We start from the raw sequence: 15,876 nt of genomic DNA, 5'->3' as shown, positions 1-15,876 counted from the left end.
GAGAGGACAGAGGAGGACTGAAGACATCGACAAAAAAAAAAAGTGTCAATATTTTATTGTATTTTTTGCGCTGCTAAAAGCTATGAATTTGTTTCATTTATACAAAAAAATAACATTACTTAGTTGTGATGTGTCACTTGAGTGTGCTGCTATTTTATAAACATTTGTATTATAATATAATTATTTTACTGCTTAAGAGATACATTCAGAAACCGAAGTAGATGGTGATAGAAGAACATGAAACGAGTATTCGACTGGAAATGTTCATTGTACAGTTTGACCGTTTGCTTAGATAGCATGTCTCGTTTTCCCCTTTATCTATTTTTGCTCTCCTTCTTCAGTCACATTCTGCCCATCAGTGGTATTTCCGATACCTCAAGATTACTGGATTTTAAAAAAACGCAAAATTCATCAGCTATACCTCTGCAGTTAGGGAGCCTGAAACGGAGGGGAAAGAAAAGAACGACGTGTTCTGTTGCTGTTTTAGTTGGAAAACGACTCGCTCGGTGAGATGGGGAAACCGGAAATATGCAAGGCTTCCACTTGGACTCTTTTGGAGGGGGAGCGCCGTGACGTTGCAACAGCTTCTTTGAGGATTTTGTACCGCAGATAGTTCGAGCATGTTCACTACTGTCCGTGTTGGTGCTACATCTGACTGTGTGCAAGCGAGGGGCAAAAACAGCATTCCTATGATGGCCAAAGTACAGTTCTTGCTTTATATAACCACAATCACTATGAATGTCATTAAATATCGATTCTGTATGTGAGAAACGTGTGTTTTGGTCTAAAGATATTGTGTGTGCACCACTGGAACTCCCGCAGAATAATGGCTCGAGCTGACCTGTGGCATCCAGTCATACATTTTCTGGAAGTTTCAATGGTGCAGATTTCCCTTCAAATCGCCCGCTCCCCCTCCTCTATAACTCATATCATGTACCTCAAATGTCTGTTGCACAACCTCTGTTCAATAAACGTCTGCTTTAAAGGGTGTGACACCACATCAGCTCACTATTTCCCAGGCCTGTGTTCCTTTTCAGCTGTGTGTCTGTCTCCTGATCAGGACATTAGTTTGTCAGTCAGCAGCGACTTTAACTGCATCAGTGATGATGATGATGAACCTGGGACAATATGCACTCATCCCACCAGAATTTCAAGCAGTTTCTGCAAATGTGTATGAACCTGTTGATCCAGTCATGCATGCATAGTCACAAAACCAAAACGGGTTCTGGTCCTACTCCTCCTTTGGATCTGCTGCAGATTAAAAGAACCACAGCTCATGTGTTGGATGCAGTACCGTGTACGGTGTCTCCGCAGTGGAGCGTCTGAATCCTGTAGGGCTGCAAAATGTGAGGTGTCGTGCATCTCATGGATGCTTGAACTTGGATGCAGTGTCCCTTCAGGGAGAGATGGCAGAGGCGGGGCCTTGGAACCAGTACCAGCGTCTGCTAATAAAGAGGCAGGTAAAAGGAAATACAATTTACATAACTGGTGATTTTAAAAAAACAAAAATAATGCATTGAAAGCCATGCAAGACTAAAGTGCAATATAAGACTGGGATACAGTGTAGCCAGCAGTAAAGAGTAAAGTAACATGAAGACCTACAAATGTGATGCGTTGTGAGCCGTGTGTGTCCTGCTCAGCCAGCAGCTGCTGTTGGAGAATGTCGGAGTAATTAGGGAAAAGGGGAGGGGAATCTATATGAATGTCAGGAGTTTCCCAGAAGAGGCGCACAGTAACAAGATCATAGTAATCACTTCTCTGGTCAGTGGGCTTACTATAAAGGCACGTGTGGCGATATGCTTTTCCACATGTTTTATATTTATATGTTCTAAGAGTCGGTGCAGTCCACATAAGTCTCAAACTCAAGCCAGTATCTTTACTACTTATCCTCCAAGATTTCTAAAAGTCTTATTTTTAATTATTACCATAACTATACAGTTCCCCTTTTAGATATTCAGAGAAAGCAGCTCTTTGTTTAGAACAGTCATTGGACTTTTTGCACTTAGTTCTCATGTAGTGTGTCACAAATCACCTTGCTGCCAAGTGAAGTTCTGCTGAGCAGCTACAGTGCTCAGCAAATGTATTAGACAACCTTTCATTAAAGCAAGAAAATGTGTATTTTAGAAATCTGTTAAAAACTTGTTCAAAATCTAAATATTATATTGTTATTTATCAGGCAAATAACAATCTGACATCCAATCACAACAACATTCGCCTCACAGTGCTTTATATTGTACAGTAGATCCTACAATAATACATACAGAGAAAACCCAACAATCATATGACCCTCTATGAGCAGCACTTTGGCGACAGTGGGAAGGAAAAACTCCCTTTTAACAGGAAGAAACCTCCAGCAGAACCAGGCTCAGGGAGGGGCGGGGCCATCTGCTGCGATTGGTTGGGGAGAGAGACGGAAGACAGGATAAAGACATGCTGTGGAAGAGAGACAGAGGTTAATAACAGATATGATTCAATGCAGAGAGGTCTGTTAACACATAGTGAGTGAAGAAGAAACACCCAGTGCATCATGGGAATCCCCGGCAGCCTACGTCTATTGCAGCATAACTAAGGAAGGATTCAGGGTCACCTGGTCCAGCCCTAACTATATGCTTTAGCAAAAAGGAAAGTTTGATTACTTAACAGAAACTTAAAGAACAGTTTTGGTGTTTATCAATATTGTTAATTTAGGGCAGCTGTGGCATAAACCTTACACACTGTGGTGTTTTTCACACACAAATGTGTCAATGTCAGGGTCACAGGTTTGTTGACGGCAATACAGCGATAGTGTAAAAAAACTGACACAATAAGTGAAGTCCTTACATCGACACATTACCGTTTTTTAAAAAATCTGTCAACTCACGCTTAAAAACAGAAATGTAAAAGAAACTGACACGCAGCTTTACAAAGGTCAATATTTACATATTTGTAACATTTGTAATCAGGAGCATGTTACGTGAAAATTGTAAATGCATATATGCAAGAAATTTTATTACAATAAATTCCTTCCAGTTGTTTTTAACATCTACGCCAAAAAAATCACGTTCCCAGTTGGTCTTTATTTTAAATGTAGGCATAACATTATTAGTATAAAATAATTATAGGATTTTCGATATACATTGTCCTACTATAATACAATTTTCCTTTTTTTTATAAAATTAAGTTATCAAAAAACATTTTGTTTTGTTAGCATCATATAACTGCATACGTGGGATTTAAGTTCACTCTGTCTTCCTAAAATTATGACAACAGGCATAATGGCTGGTAATATGCAAGGTCAATATTTATGCTAAAAACATGTTTTTCTCAAACAGAAACTCTGACCATCCTTTGCCTTGGATAATATCCTTAGTCCAATCCAGGGCCGTGCAGAGATGTTTAAAGGGGCAGGTGCTCAAAGTTAAAAAGGGGCACCTAGAACCAGGCTGAAGAGCAACAACACGTTCATGAAGAATCTAATATGGAAACGCATCAAACTATATCACTGTCATCAGGTGGGGTCAATGCAAAGCAAATGTATGTTTTTGTCATGGTCCCCGTGTCTGCCCGGCTGACCCAGGTTGGCTATGTTTCTTGTTTTCCTTTCCCTCTCGCTGTGTGTCGCCTGGGCGGAGCTCATTGCGGGCTCCCGCCCCTGGCCCTCGCACCCGTGGCTCATCACTTCACCAGCATCCACTACTTAAGGCAGTAGCTGGAAACATCTCATTGCTGGACTACTGAGTAACCTTGGATTCTCTTTCCCTTGGAGGCCTGGGCGAGCTGAGTTGCTGGTGTGTTGTGTTTTTGGAACTGTGTGAAGAGCCCCTGTTTCCGGACCTCCCCTGTGCCCCTCTGGATTCCCCCCTCGCTCTCACCTGTATATAGTTGCACCTGGTGTTGTGTGTTAATAAAAGGAACTGCATTTAGCTTCCCTTGTCTGCACATGAGTCCATCCCGCCTTGTGACAGTTTTACTGATGGATACAATGTTGCTGTTGAGGAGTTGCTGCTGCTGGAGGGCAGGGCCGTGTTGATCTGAGAAGGTAGACATTAAAGAGTCCACAGGAGAGATGGTAGCCGATTAAACAAGTTATGAGATAATAATAAAATGTAAAGAATGGTGACAGCACTTGGAACCATAAGACAACAAAACTGTGAGACGTAAACTCGCTCTGCCTGCGACTCACTCTTTGCCTCTCTTCCATCTCCTCGTCTCATCTGTCACTCTCCACTTCCTGTCCATCTGAGAACGAGGCACAAACTGCTACTGAATTAATCTATTATTGAGTTATCCACACTTAAAAACTCCTCCACCTAATCCATAATAAAGTAATGATAGAAAAATGTTAGAGAACGAAAACATTGTGTTTATTATTGTTTTTATACTTGAATGCAATGCAACAACTGGTGCAGGTGTCATTGTGACCTGTGCTCTTTGTAATCCAGCTGCTGACGGATCCGCTGCCTCACACAGCGCCTTCTGTCACTGTTTCCTCCTCGTGTCCTACAGAGCCTGTCTGGACAATATTATATCATGAGTAATAATTCAAAGAAATCTATACACATAAAACACGCACATACAGTGACATTTTATACCTTCTCAATGATTCTGTACATACTATGGCCACAAGTTTGAATCATAGTGCTGATCCAGAATCCTTCCCTTATTGTTTATTCCTAGTGCTACAATAATAAAGTAACGAGTATAAAACAATTAAGTAATAAATATAAAATAATGTATTTATGGCGATTCAGTTTGTTTGACTATCCACTCTGTGCAGGCAGAAAGTTTATTAAATGAGATACAATGTTGCTGCTGTAAAATCAGCATTTTATCATATTTGAAATATAAATGTAATATAATCTGTTTCTTAATGCATTTTCTTTAAAAACACGTGTGTGTGTGTTTTTAATCATAATTATAATAATCCATAATTATGTGGATATGCATATTAGATTATTCACAATCTAATAATTTATCATTTATATTATTTATATTTAGTGAAATATAAATAATATAAATGATAAATTATTAGATTATTCACAATCTAATAATTTATCATTTATATTATTTATATTTAGTGAAATATAAATAATATAAATGATAAATTATTAGATTATTCACAATCTAATAATTTATCATTTATATTATTTATATTTAGTGAAATATAAGCCTTCCTGAAAGGTTTGAGGTCGCTCAAACGGCAAAAAATGCGCGTGCTCTTTCGAGCTCATTCCCGGCTCGTAACCAGCGCGCTCTGCCGTCAAGTGCGAGGATTGGTTAATGATAGTCATGTGACTGATGCAAGCTAGACCCTTTTATTTAGCAAAACTGTGATTAATTGTTAAATATTATTGTTGAGGGGCACAGACAGGAAAAAGGGCACCTGGGGCACCCATCAGGAAAGGGGCACGTGCTCAAGCCCCTTCCGCCCCCCACCCTCTGCACGTGCCTGGTCCGGTCCATGATGATTTTTTGCAAATGTACCGCTCCTCCTGTCACTGACAGTTGCATTAGGTGCTTTTACACTAATATGCGATCTTCCTTACTGATGATGTTACGCATGAAAGATTTACAGCTCCTACTCCGACTGTTTGAAGTCAGCACATTTTGAGTTAAACAAGTTTGCAGCTTTTCAGAAGCTTGAGGCTTTGACACAAACTCAAAGTCACCAATTTGTTTACAATTCAGCCTTTTTTTTCTGTTGACACAGAAAAGTGCAGAATCTGACAACTTCCACGTGTACATGAAAATATGACCGATTTGCATGTGGCCCCAGAAATAACTGATATCCTACAAACAGATAAACATCCTGTTTGTTTGTTTCTTATTATTTACTATTATGTAATTTTAGCTTTACTTTAGGTACTTGAAATATATTTCGATTAAACAACTTTTGTACTATAAGCTACCTGTGTAGTAGTATAATGTGCACGTCTAAATCTTTTGTAACCTGGACTCTCTTTAAGAAAAACTCCCAATCTCAGTAGCTGCTCAAATAATCTCCCCTGGATGTCGTAGTCAGTGACTGATCACAGGTGTGTCGACACCTTTCCAGAGTTCATCTTCATAATAAGATCTGTACCCTACAAGCGTGCAGTGGATGGTGTCGGGCTAAATATATCTGTGGGGGTGATGCGCTTCTGTGGGCAGCTGTAATTTCACCCTGACGCCATAAACCAGTGTTCCCATGTTCCGTCACCGTGAGACTCGTGCAATGAGTAATGCGTCTTTACCCGGTCTCTGCCTTCCGCAGCATGAAAACGCTAACATTTGGGCTGACCCTTGTTCGACAGTAAGTTCATCCGACGATAATATATGAAGTTCAGCACCACAGGGTTCCGAGGAGCGCGACTTGTACTTTGACAGACTTCAGTCTGTCGTGTTTGGAGGGGTTTTAAAACGTGTAGCAGTGACGGACTGTTTATTTCTATCGTGGTCTTAACCGGAGTTCACGGAGAGCGGCTTCTAAGCTGAAACGAGGAATATATGATAAGAATATATGATAAGACTGTGACTCTCCCAGCGGGTTTGTACCGTTTGTTTAGTCTGTGCGACGTTTCACGATGGCCACCAGGGGGCAGAATAAACGCGGAACAATAAAGGTTCATTCATGTACAAAAACAAAAAACGGATTTTTGTGGGTCAAAGGTAAAACCACTTACACACACCACATATTGTCCGAAGATACCATGAAAATAAAATCAAAATTAGCAGTGCAGACTCCAAATGTTTGTTGTCTTTGTAATTTATTTGCAGTTTGCGTGTCACTGGGGTTCAATCTGTAACTGAGAACTTGTGAATTTCTTTTTATCCTGACATTTGTTGATTTATGCATTTATTTTGGCCATTTTGATTAAGTGATTCAAAATAACTGAATCATCAAAAAGACGTGTTAGTAGCCAGTCGCCATTAAAAGTATAAGTACAGCTTTGGGCATACAGAACGTCATGGCTGTGAGCAACACGTAATAAAAGATTTGCATTCATGTGGTAACAGATGTGAAATCAAACGAGTGCCTGTTGAGCACCAAACTCTGTCAGTGTTATCTCCTGTCATTTATTTCCTACAGTGGGGAAACTCAGTACAACAAAGATGGTCTGCTGCAAGGTAAAGAATGATTCTAAATATTTGTTTCATTAGAATAAAATTACTTGTTTTGGGTAAAAAAAAAAATAGAATAAGGGAGCTGCTTTATTCTAATTTCCCCTTTTCCTTCCACCCAGGCCAGGCTATAGACGCACCTTTGTCTGAGGCTGGGCTGCAGCAGGCAGAAGCTGCAGGGCGATACCTCGCCGATGTCAAGTTCACCAACGTGTTTGTTAGCAACATGCTGCGGGCAAAACAGGTAAACTATGAACCTTATACAACAGCAGTGTAAAAAAAGCGTCTGGCCTTTCAAAAGATCCAGTTTGATTGATTTATTTTATCTTGTGAGTCTGTGGATTTGTTTCTGTGTGTCATAAAAGTTCACAGGTGTGGAGATGAGATCTAAATGAAGGCTCAGTTAGAAGATAAATGCAGTCGGACCTTTGAACACTGAGCACTTATGTAATTCTGACTGAGTACTCGTGGCAGACTTATAAAAGCCACCCTCCTCCTCTCTGTAATCAGATTACATTTTGTTTTTGTTTTTCCATCCAGACCACCGAAACAATAATGAAGCACAACAGCAGCTGTTCCGCTCTAGAAATGGTGTGTGACCCTCTGCTTATAGAAAAGGCGAGTGACCTCAAAACTTACGAGAAAACTTATTGATCAGATGTTTACGTGCCAATGAATAAGTTGATCTTTCAGAGCTTTGGGATAGCTGAAGGGAGGCGGTTACAGGACGTCAAAGACATGGCCGAGGCGGCTGGTCAGACGTTTCCAGGCTTCACACCTCCGGGAGGAGAGACGCAGGAGCAGGTGAGGCTGAGGTTGTCTTATTGTAAAAGGAGAGAGTCTTGGTGAAATTCTGGATCACTGGTAATGAAAATAATATAAAAAATAAATAATATTCAGGCCTATTGCCAAGACTGAATTATTTACTTTCTTTTTATTCTTGGGAAACAACAAAATGCTAAAAACAAAAAGATGAAAAACACTCACAGTTCTATTGTTTTTCCACTCTTCATCTCAAAAATAGATGTGGCACTGGTGATAAACACGGGCCATAAAAGTCACCCTATTGATGTCAGGTCCTTGCATCCCTGCTGATTATCTGGTTTTCTGTTATTTATGTGACATTAATAACATCTGTAATCTTTTGAACCCGACCCCTGAACCATAGAGCGGCTCAACATACCCAGGGTATCTTTCTTTTATCTGGATACACGCTATCATCGGCAGTAAGGATAAGCGGTCACATAAAGCTGGCTGTCAACTCGTTTAGTTACCGAGGGTTTCCCACCCGCATTCACATGAAAGATGTGGTGTTGGCAGCATCTGACCAATCACAGCTATGCATAAGAATACCAGCAGTTGATCAGCTGATTTTACAAAGAGAATTATATAATAGCAAAAACATGAAGAAGTTAAACACAGCACAGCAGCGTGAGTGGAAGAGCACTTTAGTATTAATAGTGCTGAGTTAGTCATCAAAACATGGGAAAATATGATGGATAATAATCAACTGTTTGATTAAATAAATGTTTCATCCTTTCAGCTGCAGCCTTGGTTTGAAACGCACATTTGATATAAGGACAGCAAGTGGGATACAAATAGATGGGATCATGTGTTCATGCTTTAGTTGTAAAACTGTTTGCAGCCAACAGGAAAAAATAAGCTCTATCTAAGAATGTATATTTTGTACTGCTCAACAGGGAAATGCAAAGATATTAGATGCTGCTGAAAAACTTTAGACCCTCACAGTGATGCAAATAGAGAATCGATTGGTCAGCTGGTCAACCGGACCTGCTTTGGAGCAGGTTAGCATAGGTTAGCGTGGACATACAGAAAACCCAGGGTTAGCCCTGACGTTGCCCATATAATATGAAATCTTGCTTCTTAGCACAGGCCTCTGGTTTTATTTATTTATTTACTTCATGTTTGTGTGTTAATGTGGTTCCTGGTAACACATCGTGTATAAAGATCAGTCACAAAGGTGCATTTGAGTACTTGGTTCCAGCACGATATAGCCATAAAGTTTTACAGTTGTTTAGTTAAGATTAAAATGAAGTCTCGAGTTCGAAGTACTCACAGGTCACGAACTACAACATTTTGATTCCATCGCAGAATTGTCTGTAGATTATTTCTTTCCTGAGTTTCCTCGTATCTCTGTTTGCTCTCTTCTTCATCTTCAATCCATCCTCTAACGCTCATCCAGTTCAGGGCTGGAGCCTATTCTCTGGACAGGTCACCGGTCTGAGCAAAGACAGAGAGAGACACAGAACTGAGGGTGCAGTGCTAACCAGCTCACCGCCGTGCTGCCCAGTTCCTTTATATATTCCTTCAAATATGTTTCTGATGCAAAAGATCCCACTTAAGCTTTTTTTTTTTCTAAAGTGGGATCTTTTGCACATATTACACTAAAATTAAATCTTTCCGCACACTCTGGGTTGATACCAGGTATCTTGGTGTAATGTACACATACTTCCACTAGGTGGCAGGAAGCATTCACCTCCTAGCTCTATAAAGTTATGATTAGCATATCATTGTCTTCTTTGCATGACTGAATGTCTGAACTGAGTGTGTGAGTGTGTGTGTGTGTGTGTGTGTGTGTGTGAGAGAGAGAGGAGGAGGGGTTGTTGGAGGGAAGGATGTTCTATTTCCAAGATACCTCGTCAGACTTCGTCCATTATGTTCTAGCTTGGACATGAACTCTGGTCAAATCCAGGACGTGACCAGCACATCGTGATGGTGACGCTGATCTTCAAATATAGATTTGACACAAGCACAGAGCACTCAAATCCTCTGCAAAAGGCCTGCTCCCTCCCTTTTTTAAACAAGTTGCAGGTTGTTGCATCAGAAAGATGTGCAGTTTTTATACCAAAGGACGTGACTATGAATAAAACGACCTTTAACCTTTATCCCTCAGCGCCGTAGGAAGCCTGGGTCTCATTCTACAGTATGTACAACAATAGAAGCAGGAGAACTTTTCATAACAGATTTTTGCTCTGCTCAGGTGAAGATGCGGTTCAAAGAGTTTCTGGAGAAAATGCTTCAGCAAATTGGGGCCGAACACTTCAGCGAGAGAGGGCAGGACGACTCGTCGTTACCTGCTCCGTCACAGACGACTCCTACTGAGGGGAAGGCCGACGATGGGGTCAAGGATATCCCCGTCCATGCTTTGGTGGTCACCCATGGGGCTTACATGTGTGTGGTGGTGCGCTACTTTGTGGAGGAATTGCACTGCCGCTTACCTCTGGGTTCTGATCAAGCACACGTGTTCTCTCTGAGTCCGAACACGGGCCTTTGTCGGTTTATAATAACCGTGAGGAAACAAGACGACGAGTTCATATTATCAGGGATCCGCTGTGTTTTTATCCACAGAGGGGACCACGTGAAACGCAGATCGTGACCTGTTACGTCCTTTTCTTAGGGTTCGTTTAAACAGTAATTAAAGCCTCGGATCGTTTGTGTTGCAGGAAATTTCGTCATCGCGTTGTTATTGTCTGGCTGTTCGTTGCTACATACGTGGGCGACTCTGTGGTTTAGCGAGGCCTCGTTTCTGAATTTCTCCTGTAGGGGTCCAGAAATCTGCACAAGAACTCGGAGTAGTGTTTACTCTTTGGAAATCAGTTCCTTTCCCATTGTTGTGAATTAACACTTGAGTCAACAAGGACGGACGAATGTTACGAGCCCATTAAACTGTGGAACGCGTGAACGGACTCTGTGTGGCTGTTTTTCAGTCCACACATTTATTTAGAGTAAAAGCTGCTGTTTCTTAGCTAAAGGAGTCTGTGGCGTGTGCGACTACTGAAATGCTTTACTGATGTAAAAATGGACGTTTGCACCTGTGATGGTTCTTTCCTGATAAAGTCGTTTCAATAAACTCAGCTGGTTGTTATTTATTCATCTTTTCATGTTGCGTACCTTTAATTTTCATTCCTGTAAGTGGGCTTCATTATTTAGGTCATTTTAGTTGTTTTTGTTCGGTTTTGCTGCCTTCATGAGAACTGTGTGACACTTATTGTCAGTAAGATTTTAAAAGAGTCTTTTAATCTTAAATCACTCAAATGCTTTCAGCTAACTGGGACTTCCACGTTTGCAGATCCCGTTTATTTTCGTTTGACAGGCATCTTAGAGGAGGAGGACGTAATCTGCAGAGGTGGGACCAAGTCATTGTTTTGCAAGTCTCAAGTAAGTCTTAAGTCAAGTCTCAAGTAATGTCAGGCAAGTCAGAGTCGAGTCTCAAGTCACTGGTGTAAAAGTCCAAGTAAAGTCACAAGTCTGAAACTTTGAATTTCAAGTCCTTTCGAGTCTTTAAAAAAAAAAAAAACAACGAAAAAATAATGTTGCAGTTATGCTAAATGTAAATATTAGACCATGTAATTTTAAAATCTGTGTTTTTCTCAACACATGACAAAATAGTGAACTTAGAAAATATACACAAATTGTGAAATTGCACCTCTTTAAAATGCAGCTCAATTAAACTTAGCTCCAAGAATAATTTTCACCGACAGTTCTGAGATAAGCTGCATGTTATTCTTGGATGCGGTTGTAGGACCGGCTTTAAAATCGCATGACAAAAATATCATACACATTAAAAAAACTGCATCACCAACGTAGCCTGGACACCATTTGCTAGTTAGATGAAGTCAGCTATCTCATCGTAGCATATTTATATGCATATTTATAATTATACGGTTCTTGGAGTGAGTGCATACACTCATGAAGTTTAGTAACTTCAGGTCACTGCTGTAATCGCACTGGGCAATTAGTGATACAAAAACCTGTTTTATCCTGTGAATAAAAGCATATGTTTTTGTCAATGTACCATAATAACAGAAGCGAAACGCAATATTGTGTCAGGACAATTCACTATTTATGCACAATAAATAAAGGAGCATAGCGCGACAATTTCTGTTCAGCGCCAGACTTGCTTGTAACCTATATCACCAATTATGTTAAGAAAAATGACGTATTAACTACTACAAAACTCTGACCTTCGTGTAAATGCTTGGAGCAGACTAACCTGTGAGCTGGAGTGTTCTGGGACGTTATATTTGATCTTTGAATGGCTGAAATCCAGGCCATCCGTCGCGTCTTTGTTACTTCGGAAACATGGCTCGAACAATTTCTCTTCAACGACGTAATCCGATAACAACCGATCTCTTTACCCGTCGGCTTCCCGTGGCTGTCATGTGACCGGCTATTGCAGTTAATAATACAACAGCTTCTTGACATTTTTGTGTTTCTTTTTATCGCTGTATAACTGATTTTAATTGAAAGCCTGCGTGCGCTAGTACCGCTTGCCACGAGTTCCCAGAATCCTTTGCGGTTTACCCCTGAATGACGTCACATTTTCAATCTCTATATAATATGCATGTTAAATTTTATATTTGGGGTAAAATATCAAGTCTTTTCAAGTAAACCGGTTCAAGTCCAATTCAAGTCCCAAGTCATTGGTGTAAAAGTCCAAGTCAAGTCACAAGTCTTAGAACATTTTTTCAAGTCAAGTCTAAAGTCATAAAATTAATGACTCGAGTCTGACTCGAGTCCAAGTCATGTGACTCGAGTCCACACCTCTGGTAATCTGACAATAATGCACATGAGAAATGTCTCAGCCGTGCGTTTGAAAATGACTCATCTTCTGCTTAAAACAAGAAGCAAAAGATGTTCCAGATACTTACAATTTATTTTATTAACATCAGAAATGATACACCAACCAATATATATAAATAATAAAACAGTAGGCGAGCAAGGACGTCATTAAAACAGCTCAATAAATAAATACGTTTGTATTGCTGTGACTGTTGGTGTCCAGCACCTGATACATTTTTGACATTTTTATGGAAGCTGCATACAGGAGATATTTTTTCCCAGTCACAACAGCATCATTCGTCTTTTTGTTGTTCTTGTTGCTGTTTTTCAGCAACACTTCAAGAGTTGTTGGATGATTTAAACAATTATTTGAACAAATATTGACATATCTGACCCAGAGGTTCAAATTCTCCTCACCAAAGAGGTTAAAGGACAGCAGCAAACTGGACCAAACTTATGTCGAGTGTTCCCAGACCATTATCTTCAAACAGGAGACCTGCACGAGCCCCTGTGATGTAACTTGGTTTATGAGTACATACAAAAGGGTTAGCTCCATAAAAACTCCAGGAAGGTCAGTATCTCCCCACCCAGCAAAGCATGACTTTACAAGTGCAAAGGCACCGTTTGAGTTCATTAGAAACGTGATCTTCCTTTTTTGGGACGGTGCAAACTCCTCAGACGACCAGCAGATTCAAAGCCGCTCACTGTTACTGTCAGGCAGCACTGACATGCTGCCCACCCTGTGAGAAGCTCACACACCATGCATCAGACACCGAGACATAACCTGCTTACGTGTAGATATATGCATATATAAATAGCATAGATGTGTTTTAATATTTTGAAAAAGACAATCCACTAATTCTAGTTGTGGACCTGAAGCAGACACTGTTTTACTGTCCAACCATTTCACATCCCAACAAACAAAAACAGACACCTGCATGTGCATCACTGAAGCGACGGCTGTTATCTGTGTCCAATAAACTTTTGCTTTGGAACCGACTTCAGCCTCGACGACTGTGCAGAGTTTAGATGTCAGTTCGGCCTCTAATCAACAGGTCTTTTCAGACCTTTTCAACCAGGTCTAGAAATAAGGGACTAAGGTTTCTATGGCTCTTAATGGTCAGCCAGATTTATCCCGGGAAATATCTTCTATGGATGAGTGATGCTGCGCGACTTAGGCTTGGTCTGCAATGTTAGTCTTCACAGGGCTTCCAGGCGCGTTGGGCTGTAAGACAGACAGGGGGTCATCGCAGGAGGCGATGGTCTCTTTAGACACAGCGCCTGTCTGAGCCTGTTCAGGCCTAACGTGATCTGCATCTCTGAGATCTTTTCCAGAACGTGAGGGATTTGCTTCTGTTCGTAAAGGATCAGAGGGGTTCACCTCTTCGCTCCTTCTCTGTCTTTTAACCGAGGGATTCAAGAGCCTCTTCAGCGGGGCTAAGTAGTGTTCAGGCGGCTCGCCATGTGCCACTCGCAGATGACCTCCTTGTAGTCTGAGCAGCCTTCTCCCGCTTGTAGAGTAAAACACATGATGGTGGCTTACTAAATCTAACCAAATGTCCTGGAAGAGACAGTCTTCTCTGTCCCTTTGCCTCTGTTTGGTAGAAAGAAAATGTTTATGGTCTGTTTTTGGCACTTTGTGACTTCATTCAAACTAAGAACATCTAAAACAATACTCACAGATATGTACAGCTTTCCCTTAAAGTCCATGCAGATGAAATGTTTTCTTCTCAAATCAAATATTGACACAAAGTTGCTGGAAGCTGTTCTCACAGGCAAAGTGACTGAAAAAAAAGCACATTTTCTATTAACAAATGTAACAAGAAAAATTATTTGATTAACAATATTCTGCTTTTAAATTTGAAAATATATTTTGAAGTTTATAAATGTACAGAATTAATCTCAAACTTTCTTTTTTGTTTTGTTTGGTTCAGTTTTTCTCTGATTTTCCTGAACTTCCTTTCAGATCCAAAGCTGATATTTACCCTCTTCAAAATCAAGTAAGCAAAGTCGGTCATACTTAACATTTTCCTTTATTATTGCAGAGGATTGTCTGTATAAGCGGTTCCAGTTGTGTGTTTATATGCAGACTTACCCAGAAAGCCGCTGTAAATGCTGTGTCTCATTGATCCATTCAGCACAGAGTAGAAGCGTCCCATACCGGCAGATGGATCTGCATTTGTTGCCGCGTTCAATCGACCCTGCTGATGTTGAGCTAGTTGTTCTGAATCCTGGAGCCTTGGCCTACAATCCACTGGTACAGACACATGTCCAGCAATCAGGATGACTAAGAAGGAAGCCAGTTGCATGATCGATGGCAATTAAAGGCCTTCTAAAAGCACGAATGTTCAGGATGGTATGTGGTCCGCTACTGGAGGAGGAGAAAGTCCAACGGGTCTATTTAAACAGAGGGTCAATAAACTGGCTAACTCATTTACCAAAATGACTCCAAGCTTGGCTGCAGCAGTTAAGGGTTGCCTAGATGCAATTGAAGTAAGCTGTATGGAAACACGATGCATCACACATGCATAAAAAACAGTTTTCTCCCCTACGTGGAAGTAAAATTTCTCATGTGTTCAAGTTTAACTAACAAAATCTAGCACAGAGCTTAAAGTCTAGAGATAAGAAAGTGCAGAAGAAGAAATGACTGACGGTCATTCTTTGACATTAATGACGGGTTTTCACAATTTTTGCTCATATTTCTTGTTACTTGACCTCACGTGTTGTTAGAAATGTAACATTTATGAAAGCGTTATATAAAGATCAATTAGATTCGTCTAAAATTGGTCGTTTCTTAATGACTGGCCCTCTGTTGCGTCACAGTATCAGGCTAAATGATTTATCCTGTGCTTATTATTAAACTGCACACACTTCCGCTGCTCTCGTTATCTTTTACAAGAGTTCCCGCCCTGTAATTATTCCTGGAAAGCCTGGCCTCATTCTTATTCATGTTTATTTAAAATGGAAAAAAAACTTTCAAACTCAAACATCAAAGGAAGATTACATTTGAATACTAATGTAATGTTTATTGAAAATTGTGCAGATGATCTGCGATTATATGGCATATATTTATAGCAGAAGCTATATAAACTAGCAGTATGTCACATATTCATGAGGAAAATGAAGATTCATGTTACTGTATGGCCTTTAATGAAATCACACACTATTCAAACTGATGCTAGTGTTTGTTTTTGCTTATATTGTAATTGGAGA

At 40.3% G+C, this 15,876-nt stretch overlaps 2 protein-coding genes and 1 long non-coding RNA gene across 4 annotated transcripts; 1 reads left to right on the top strand and 2 right to left on the bottom strand.

The window, feature by feature from the left end:
* Positions 1-3,007: 3,007 nt before the first annotated feature.
* On the bottom strand, positions 3,008-7,782 carry LOC147324275 (uncharacterized). The gene is made up of 4 exons (XR_015130122.1): positions 7,720-7,782; positions 4,402-4,488; positions 4,163-4,218; positions 3,008-4,010 (listed from the first exon to the last, which is right to left on the bottom strand). It is a non-coding gene; the product is annotated as an uncharacterized LOC147324275 (long non-coding RNA).
* Positions 5,270-10,923, top strand: tigara (TP53 induced glycolysis regulatory phosphatase a). Of its 2 annotated transcripts, none has more exons than XM_086297935.1 (6): positions 5,270-6,271; positions 7,049-7,086; positions 7,203-7,324; positions 7,621-7,671; positions 7,774-7,884; positions 10,082-10,923. In XM_086297935.1, exons 1-6 carry the CDS (start codon positions 6,201-6,203, stop codon positions 10,475-10,477), a joined length of 789 nt encoding a protein of 262 aa, XP_086154061.1. In that variant the 5' UTR covers positions 5,270-6,200; the 3' UTR covers positions 10,478-10,923. The 2 variants fall into 2 exon arrangements, with proteins under 2 accessions (XP_086154061.1, XP_086154060.1); XM_086297934.1 differs by having other exon boundaries at positions 7,621-7,698.
* Positions 10,924-12,656: 1,733 nt separating this feature from the next.
* Positions 12,657-15,532, bottom strand: LOC147324273 (fibroblast growth factor 23-like). The gene is made up of 3 exons (XM_086297936.1): positions 14,759-15,532; positions 14,344-14,447; positions 12,657-14,257 (listed from the first exon to the last, which is right to left on the bottom strand). The coding sequence occupies exons 1-3, from the start codon at positions 14,970-14,972 to the stop codon at positions 13,838-13,840; spliced, it is 738 nt and encodes a 245-aa protein (XP_086154062.1). The 5' UTR covers positions 14,973-15,532; the 3' UTR covers positions 12,657-13,837.
* Positions 15,533-15,876: the final 344 nt, after the last annotated feature.

Source organism: Aulonocara sp. 'chitande type north' Nkhata Bay, linkage group LG7 (assembly GCF_057382095.1).
Source record: "Aulonocara sp. 'chitande type north' Nkhata Bay isolate Kocher_YH1m ecotype deep benthic linkage group LG7, A_spYH_male_GT1.1, whole genome shotgun sequence".
Classification (NCBI taxonomy): domain Eukaryota; kingdom Metazoa; phylum Chordata; class Actinopteri; order Cichliformes; family Cichlidae; genus Aulonocara; species Aulonocara sp. 'chitande type north' Nkhata Bay.
This window is presented reverse-complemented; position numbering and strand designations above follow the sequence as displayed.

Bases quoted from the DNA above. Each gene is read 5' to 3' on its own strand.
- tigara (XM_086297934.1), top strand. From the start codon at position 6,201: ATGCGTCTTTACCCGGTCTCTGCCTTCCGCAGCATGAAAACGCTAACA. The intron at 7,325-7,620 runs GTAAACTATGAA...TTTTCCATCCAG, and splicing joins ACATGCTGCGGGCAAAACAG to ACCACCGAAACAATAATGAA. The intron at 7,885-10,081 runs GTGAGGCTGAGG...TGCTCTGCTCAG, and splicing joins GAGGAGAGACGCAGGAGCAG to GTGAAGATGCGGTTCAAAGA.
- LOC147324273 (XM_086297936.1), bottom strand. From the start codon at position 14,972: ATGCAACTGGCTTCCTTCTTAGTCATCCTGATTGCTGGACATGTGTCT. The intron at 14,448-14,758 runs GTAAGTCTGCAT...CTTTTTTTTCAG, and splicing joins CATTTACAGCGGCTTTCTGG to TCACTTTGCCTGTGAGAACA. The intron at 14,258-14,343 runs GTGAGTATTGTT...TCTACCAAACAG, and splicing joins AGGGAAAGCTGTACATATCT to AGGCAAAGGGACAGAGAAGA.